This window comes from Trichosurus vulpecula, chromosome 4 (assembly GCF_011100635.1).
Source record: "Trichosurus vulpecula isolate mTriVul1 chromosome 4, mTriVul1.pri, whole genome shotgun sequence".
NCBI classification, from domain to species: Eukaryota; Metazoa; Chordata; class Mammalia; order Diprotodontia; family Phalangeridae; genus Trichosurus; species Trichosurus vulpecula.
In genome coordinates this window covers 150,208,813-150,217,245 of record NC_050576.1, presented here as the reverse complement: position 1 = coordinate 150,217,245, position 8,433 = coordinate 150,208,813, and the positions used below count along the sequence as shown (strand labels likewise).

General features: G+C 38.2%; 1 protein-coding gene across 1 annotated transcript; it reads right to left on the bottom strand.

The window, feature by feature from the left end:
• Nucleotides 1-5,386: 5,386 nt before the first annotated feature.
• On the bottom strand, nt 5,387-5,788 carry LOC118847770 (histone H3.3A-like). The gene has a single exon (XM_036756385.1). It carries the CDS (start codon nt 5,780-5,782, stop codon nt 5,387-5,389), a length of 396 nt encoding a protein of 131 aa, XP_036612280.1. The 5' UTR covers nt 5,783-5,788.
• Nucleotides 5,789-8,433: the final 2,645 nt, after the last annotated feature.

Sequence of the window (8,433 nt, the reverse complement as noted above, 5' to 3'; positions counted from 1 at the left end):
TTAGTAATGTATAGGAATGCTGAGGATTTATGTAGGTTTATTTTATATCCTGCAACTTTGCTAAAGTTGTTTATTATTTCAAGTAGTTTTTTACTTGATTCTCTAGGATTCTCTAAGTAAATCATCATATCATCTGCAAAAAGTGATAATTTAGTTTCTTCTTTTCCTATTCTAATTCCTTCAATTTCTTTTTCTTCCCTTATTGCTACAGCTAATGTTTCTAGTACCAAATTGTGTAGTAGGGGTGACAATGGACATCCTTGTTTCACCCCTGATCTTTTTGGGAATGCATCTAACCCATTACAAATAATGCTTGTTGATGGTTTTAGGTAGATGCTATTTATAATTTTTAGGTAGACTCCATTTATTCCTATGCTTTCTAGTGTTTTTAATAGGAATGGGTGTTGTATTTTGTCAAAGGCTTTTTCTGCATCTATTGAGATGATCATATGGTTTCTGCTAGTTTTTTTATTGATATGGTCAATTATGCTAATAGTTTTCCTAATTTTGAACCAGTCTTGCATTCCTGGAATAAATCCTACCTGGTCATAGCGTATTATTCTCATGATAAGTTGCTGCAATTTTTTTGCTAATATTTTATTTAAAATTCTTGCATCAATATTCATTAGGGAAATTGGTCTATTATTTTCTTTCTCTGTTTTGACTCTACCTGGTTTGGGCATTAGTACCATATTTGTGTCATAAAAAGAATTTGATAGGACTCCTTCACCTATTTTCCCAAATAGTGTACAAAGTATAGGAATTAATTGTTCTTTAAATGTTTTATAAAATTCACATGTAAAACCATCTGGCCCTGGAGATTTTTTTCCTAAGGAGTTTATTGATGGCTTGCTCAATTTCTTTTTCTGAGATGGGGTTATTTAGAAATTTTACTTCCTCTTTTGTTAACCTGGGCAATTTATGTTTTTGTAGATGTTCATCCATATCCCTAAGGTTGTCAAATTTATGGGCATACAATTGAGCAAAATAATTCCTAATTATTGTTTTGATTTCCTTTTCATTAGAGGTGAATTCACCCTTTTCATTTTTGATACTGGTAATTTGATTTTGTTCTTTCTTTTTTTAAATCAAATTGACCAAATGTTTATCAATTTTATTGGTTTTTTCATAAAACCAGCTCTTTGTTTTATTTATTAATTTAATAGTTTTCTTGGTTTCAATTTTATTGATCTCTCCTTTGATTTTCAGTATTTCTAATTTGGTATTTAATTGGGGATTTTCAATTTGTTCTTTTTCTAGCTTTTTCAGTTGCATGCCCATATCATTGATCGCCTTTTTCTCTATTTTATTCATGTAAGCATTTAGAGATATAAAACTTCCCCTAAGAACTGTTTTTGCTGCGTCCCGTAAGTTTTGATATGTTGTCTCATTATTGTCATTTTCTTGAATGAAGTTATTAATTGTTTCTATGATTTGTTCTTTGGTCCACTCATTCTTTAGAATTAGATTATTTAGTTTCCAATTAATTTTTAGCTGATTTTTCCATGGCTCTTTATTACAGATAATTTTTATTGCATCATGATCTGAAAAGTATGCTTTGACTACTGCCTTTCTGCACTGGATTGTGAAGTTTTTATGCCCTAGTACGTGGTCAGTTTTTGAGTATGTGCCATGTACTGCTGAGAAGAAAATATATTCCTTTTTATCCCCATTCGGTTTTCTCCAGAGGTCTATCATATCTGCCTTTTCTAAAATTCTGTTCACCTCCTTAACTTCTTTCTTATTTATTTTGAGATTAGATTTATCAAGTTCAGAGAAGGGGTGGTTGAGGTCTCCCATTATTACAGTTTTGCTGTCTATTTCTTCCTGTAACTACCTTAACCTCTCCTCTAAGCATCTGCATGCCATACCCCTTGGTGCATATATGTTAAACAATGATATTACTTCATTGTTTATGGTGCCTTTTAGCAGGATGTAGTGTCTTTCCTTATCTTTTTTAATTAAATCTATCTTTACTTTTGATTTGTCTGAGATTAAGATTGCTACACCTGCTTTTTTTTACTTTAGTTGAAGTGCAATATATTTTACTCCAGGCTTTTACCTTTACCCTGTGTGCATCCCCCTATTTCAAATGTGTTTCTTGTAAACAGCATATTGTAGGATTATGGTTTTTAATCCATTCTGCTATCTGCTTCCATTTTATGGGAGAGTTCATCCCATTCGCATTCACAATTATGATTTCTATCTGTGTCTTTTTCTCCATCCTATATCCCCCGATTATGCTTTTATTTCTCACTTTCCCCTTCCACTCCTCAACAAGGTCTTGTTTTGGCCGCTGCCTTCCTCAGTTTACCATCCCTCTTGATTCCCCTCCCTTATGTTACTGTTTTCCACTTGCTACTTCTTCCCTCCCTTTTGACCACACCCCTCCCTTTTTTTCTCCTTTTCACCTCCTACTGCCTGTAGGACAAATTAGATTTCTATACTTACCAGGATATGTTATTCCCTTTTTGAACCAGATCTGATGACAGTAAAGCTCAAATACTGCTCTTCTCCCTCTCTTCTTTCCCTCTACTATAATGTGTTTTTGTGCCTCTTCATTTGAGGTAATTTACCCCTTTCTACTATCTCTTTACCTCTTCTCCCATAACCCTCCATTTACATCTCTTAATTATGTTTTTTATCCTTATATCAGTTGTTTTATACAGACATTCAGTCTATGTGTATCCCTTTCAATTGTCATAATAGCTGTACTATTCTCAAGATTTACATATATATATATGTGTGTGTGTGTGTGTGTGTGTGTGTGTGTGTGTGTGCGTGTATAGATGTGTGTGTATATATATCTATATATATAACATACATAAGATGATATAATCCTATATAAAGATGTCACTAATTTGCCATTATTGATTAATAAAGGTTCATGGAGGTTTTTTTCCCTCTGTTTACCTTTATATGTCTCTTGAGTTTTGTATTTGAAGATCAAATTTTCCATTGAGTTCAGGCCTTTTCATCAGGAAGGTCTGGAATTCCCTTATTTCATTGAATGTCCATCTCCTTGCCTGAACAATTATGCTTAATTTTGCTGGGTAGTTGATCCTTGGTCATAGTCCCAGCTCCTTTGCCCTTCAGAATATCATATTCCAATTTCTCCTGTCATTTAATGTAGAAGCTGAGAGATCCTGCATGATCCTGACTGTAGTTCCACAATATTTGAATTGTTTCTTTTTGGCTGCTTGCAGTATTTTCTCCTTGACTTTGTAATTCTGAAATTTGGCTATAATATTTCTTGATGTTTTCAATTTGGTATCTCTTTCAGGGGGTGATTGGTGAATTCTTTCAATGACTATTTTACCCTCTGGTTCTTTGATAATTTCTTTGAAGATACTGTCAAGGCTCTTTTTTTCATCGTGGATTTCTGGTAGACCAATAATTCTTAAATTGTCTCTCCTGGATCCATTTTCCAGGTCAGTTTTTTTTCCAATCAAATATTTCACATTTTTTTTTCTATTTTTTCATTCTTTACATTTTGTTTGACTACTTCTTGATGCCTCATTGAGTCATTAGGTTTTACTTGCTCAATTCTAATTTTTAATGAATTGCTGTCTTCATTTTGCTTTTGAGTCTCCTTTTCTAATTGGTTAATTTTACCTCTCAGGGTGTCATTTTCTCTATTTAGATTCTGAATCTCCATAGCCATTTCACCAATCTTATTTCTTTAAGGACTTGATTTTGTCAGTGTTTTTCTGTTTCATTTTTTCCATTTTTTTCTTTTACCTCCCTAATTTGGTTTTTAAAATCCTGTTTTAGCTCTTCCAGTAATGCTTTTTTGGCCTTGAGACCAGTTCACATTCCCTTTTCAGGTACCAGATGTGGGTACAGTGTCAATGCTGCCCTCTTCCAAATTGGTATTTTGATCATTCCTGTCTCCATAAAAAGAATCAATGGTCCTCGGGTTTTTTTTTGTTTGTGTGTGTGTTCTTCATGTTGGTTAGCCTTTTCCTGGCTTTACAATGAATATCTGCTTTTGGTGCTCAGGGCTCTCTGTTCCAGGTTTCTTATTCTGAGGATTGTGAGTCTAGTTAACTGGCTTTGTGTATTATAGCCTTCAGTTTCCTGAGGTGTGGGGGAGGGGTCTGGCTGCCTGAGGTCTCCTCTTCCCCTGGGGCTGCTCTCCAGCACTGTTGCTCTTCAGCAATGGTCTCAGCTGTTTGTTGTTTGTGCTGGTGTCTGCCACTTCCCCTCGGGGTGCAAGAGTATGTCCGGGCTCCTGGTGTTGACCCCTGCTGGCTCTGCCCCTCTGGGACTCAGGAACTCCCACTGCTCAGCCACTGAAGCCCCACTTATGTCTCCTCTATTCCAGGGTTTTTTCCCAAGGAATTCTCTGGGTTGGGGGGCAGGGATTAGAGCCGTTTACTTGGCCATTATGTCTCCTGGAAGTCCAAAAAGATGAGTTTCATACCTTTGGGCTGCAAGCCCAGGAGTTGCTGTCTCATGGCCCATGGCATTGCACTGATGCCTCTCATGGCTTCCACAGACTGCCATCCTGTATTGGGAGGTCTGGGGAGCTCCGCCGGTTTCGCGAGCCCAGCTTTCTCTCAGCCTGTCTTGCATGTTGGTTTCTGCAGCTGCTTCCACTTTGGTGCTGTCTGCAGCACTTCCACAGGCCGGGTGCTCTCCCAGCCTACCAATCTGTCTCATTGGCCTTTCAGACTCTCCTGGCTTGGAAATTTGCCTCACTCAGACTGCTCCCAGTTTCTAACCCTCAAATCTGCTCAGATTCACTTTTTTATAGGAATCTGACAGAACCTGTGAGAGAACTCGGGTAAGACGCTGTTTTCATGTGGCCATCTTGGCTCTGCCAAAAGGGAATTTTCTTTTTTTTTTTTGTTTTGTTTTTAGTTTAATGTATTTTAATAGCAAACTTACAGGAACAGCACAGAAGACAGATAACATTAAAAACATATACTTGCATGTAGGACAACTCAGTTAGAAAAGTATAGTGAATGGATGGAATCTACCGTATGATAAAAATGCTACAAACACCATTTAGTTGCCGTCAATAAGAAATTTACTTTTTTAAAAAATCCAAATGCTGGCATTGTCCAGAAAATTTTAATGGGTTTATTTGTAATTGTTATATAAAGTTGAATCGTTGAAACTTGTTCATGGAAACATTTTTTTTGACCGCATTAATGCTTTATGTCCTCGCATTTATATTCAAAATTCACACACAAATGAAAACGGAAAAAAAACTTGCCAATATCTGATTCTGTCCCCTATTTTTTCATTCACAATCATATACTTAGGTACCTTTTGACCCCATGGGAAAAAAATATCTAACGTTCAGAACTACCAAAAACAGGAAGAAGAGATTTTTTTCTGTTTTGAGAATGAAGAATGTTTCCCATCATAGTGGAGTTTAAGCACGTTCTCCACCTATGCGGCATGCTAGCTGGATATCTTTTGGCATGATTGTGACACATTTGGCGTGGATAGCACATAGCTTGGTGTCCTTAAACAGGCCAACCAGATAGGCTTCACTTGCCTCCTGCAAAGGACCAATTGCTGCACTCTGGAAGCGCAGATCTGTTTTGAAGTCCTGAGCAATTTCACGAACCAGACGCTGGAAGGGAAGTTTACGAATCAGAAGTTCGGTGGACTTCTGGAAAGGTCTGATTTCACGGAGAGCCACAGTACCCGGCCTGTAGCAATGAGGTTTCTTGACCCCTCCAATAGAGGGCGCACTCTTGCGAGCAGCTTTTGTAGCGAGCTGCTTCCTGGGGGCTTTACGGGCAGTTTGCTTGGTACGAGCCATGTTCCTGAAAACTTCTCCTTATACACCCGCTTTCTCTTTGGGCTTGGAGAGCAAGAGGTGGCCCTAGCGCTGGAGAGCTAGGGCAGCGACGGTGGCTGCGAACACCAAAAGGGAATTTTCTTAAGCCCAGATCTGCCCACAGCATTCATCTAGTCAATAAACTGGCGAGTCTGTATGGCCTCTAGGATGCAATATTAGTTCCACTGTTTATTTTTTAAAGTAGTTTACAACCTGTCCCTAACTTATCTTTCCAACCTCACTGTATGCTACTGTCCCTCCCACACTGCAGATCAGCCAAATTGTTCCTTTCTCTATGTCATTTCCCACCTCCGTATTTTTGTACTGGTTAAGCCCTGTGCCTGGAATGCACTTCCTCCTTGCCCAACCTCATAGAATCCCTTGCTTCCTTCGTAATGCAGCTGAAACATCATGTCATACATGAAACCTTTTCCAATCCCATCAGCTACTCCCTCTCAAGCTACCGTGTATTTATTCTATTTAAATTCCCTCTGCATAAACTGATGTACATTTTTGTTGTCATCCTTGGTAGAGTGAAAAAAGTTCCTTAAGAATTCAGATTGTGGCATTCTTTATATCCTAGCACCTAGTACAGTGCCTATCACAATAGTATATTTAATAAATGCTTGTTAATTGATTGATTGATGGGGCAGGGGCTTACTATAAAGAGAAAGAACAGCAACGAGGGCAGAATGGTACTAGAAACAAGTTTAAATGGCTCTGTGATCTCCCTGATGTAAGCACTTCCTCAAATTGTATAGATTGTAACCTAGCCATGACTTCTCGTCTTTCATCCCACTTGTCTGACTGTGTCTTCTCAGGAATCCTCCATGGGCTGGGGACAACTATGTTCATCTCCTCATGTTGTTCTCCGTCTCTCTCACAATGTCTCTGCTTCATCTTTTTTTCAGTTACACATCTCTCTGAAAAACCTGGAAAGACTTACATGAAGTGGTACAAAGTAAAGTGAACAGAACCAGGAGAACGTTGTACACAGTAACAGCAATGTTGTTCAGATGAAGAATTGTGAATGACTTAGCTATTCTCAGCAATACAGTGATCTAAGACAGGCCCAAAGGACTATTGATGAAGCATACTCTCCACCTACAGAGAAATTGCTAATATTGTTTGCACCCTTAATTATTTCTACAAAATCTTGTTGAGAACAACCTACCCATGTATCACCCTAGAGTGGCAGTGTGTCTCCTTGTTGTAACAATCCAGCTGCTGCTGTGGGGGTGTAAAACCAACAACAAGCAGCTCACAGAGCGCTGCAAGTCCAGGTTCTTTGGATCTGCTTTACTAAGGAAAGCAATGTTAAGGGGTTAACAATCTTACTTTAATCCAGCATACAAATATCATTCACTTACTTCAGGGGAAAAAGCCAGCACCCTGAACTTTAGAGCAAATACAAACAAATTACAAACATACATTTATAAACAGACCAAATGCAATTCATAGTTACCAACATTTCAATTCAGCCAGGAGCTTGACAACGGCTGGCGCAGAGTCACATGTCACTACTGCTGCAGCTCAGAGCTCTGAAAAATGAAAGCCAACCTCTGGTTTTATATATCTTGTTCAGGGTCAAAGGTGAGTCACATATGCGACTCACCCATGTGACCTAAAATCATCACGAAAATGCAACTTAAACCCATGTGGTTTAAAAGCCTCTGATGTCACAAACATGTCACTCAAACCCATATAAACTAGGCTTTCCCTTGAGGCAAGGAGGCCGTCAAAGACTCCTAATTTAATCAAGGAAAACAAAAGCCAAACTCTTCAAGGTCACTTGGCTGAATAAGTGCTAAGAGCCTATCTTGATTCCCAATACACCCCTTGAAAAGTGTGTTGAATTTAGAGTCTGAGAGGACTTAAGTTTGAACCATGCTTCAAACTCCTGCCAGATTATCTGACCTTGCACAAGTGACTCAATTTCTGAGTCCCAATTTCTTCATCTGAAAAAATAGGGACAACAGTATCTTTCATACTTACATCAAAGTGTTGTCGTATAAGGATCAAATAAGGAAAATATATATTTGAGACCTAAAGAGTCATGGAAAAATGAATAATGGGTAAAAGTATCTGGCTGCATGTTACTCATGATAATTGCATATGAGAAGTTGTATGGATGACAGAAGGGTTGGGTGTGACTTAAAAGGGGTTGGGATGGTCATGGAGCAAGAATGAAAGCTTTTCAATTGTCAGCCTAAGTGCTACATTGGTACCCATGTGTGGTGGGTAAAAGATGAAATGACTGAGGAAACAAAGCTTCAATCTTCTGAGCATATCAATTTATTAAGCAATGCATGGCAATTGCCCAACCAGGACCAGAGCTCCTTAGTTTAGGCCTGGACCCTGAATACAGGGGAAGACAGACTTTTATACATTAGAAACATTTGACCAAATAAAGCCATTTGATTAAAAGGAAACAATATAACATTGGGTAGTTTGATGTCTAATTGGATGAAAGATTAGGAATTTACAAGCTGGGAGGGGGACAGTGAATTCTGAATTCAGAAAAAGAGGTGTTCTACTCCCCCCAAGTGTCTATGAACAATCAAAGGAACCTGGAAACAATAACCGATTGACCAGTATGGGGCCAGTTTTCAGATAAGACATATGGGTTGCTT

What these genes read in the sequence shown, in the direction of transcription:
- LOC118847770 (XM_036756385.1), bottom strand. Translation starts at nt 5,782, where the DNA reads ATGGCTCGTACCAAGCAAACTGCCCGTAAAGCCCCCAGGAAGCAGCTC.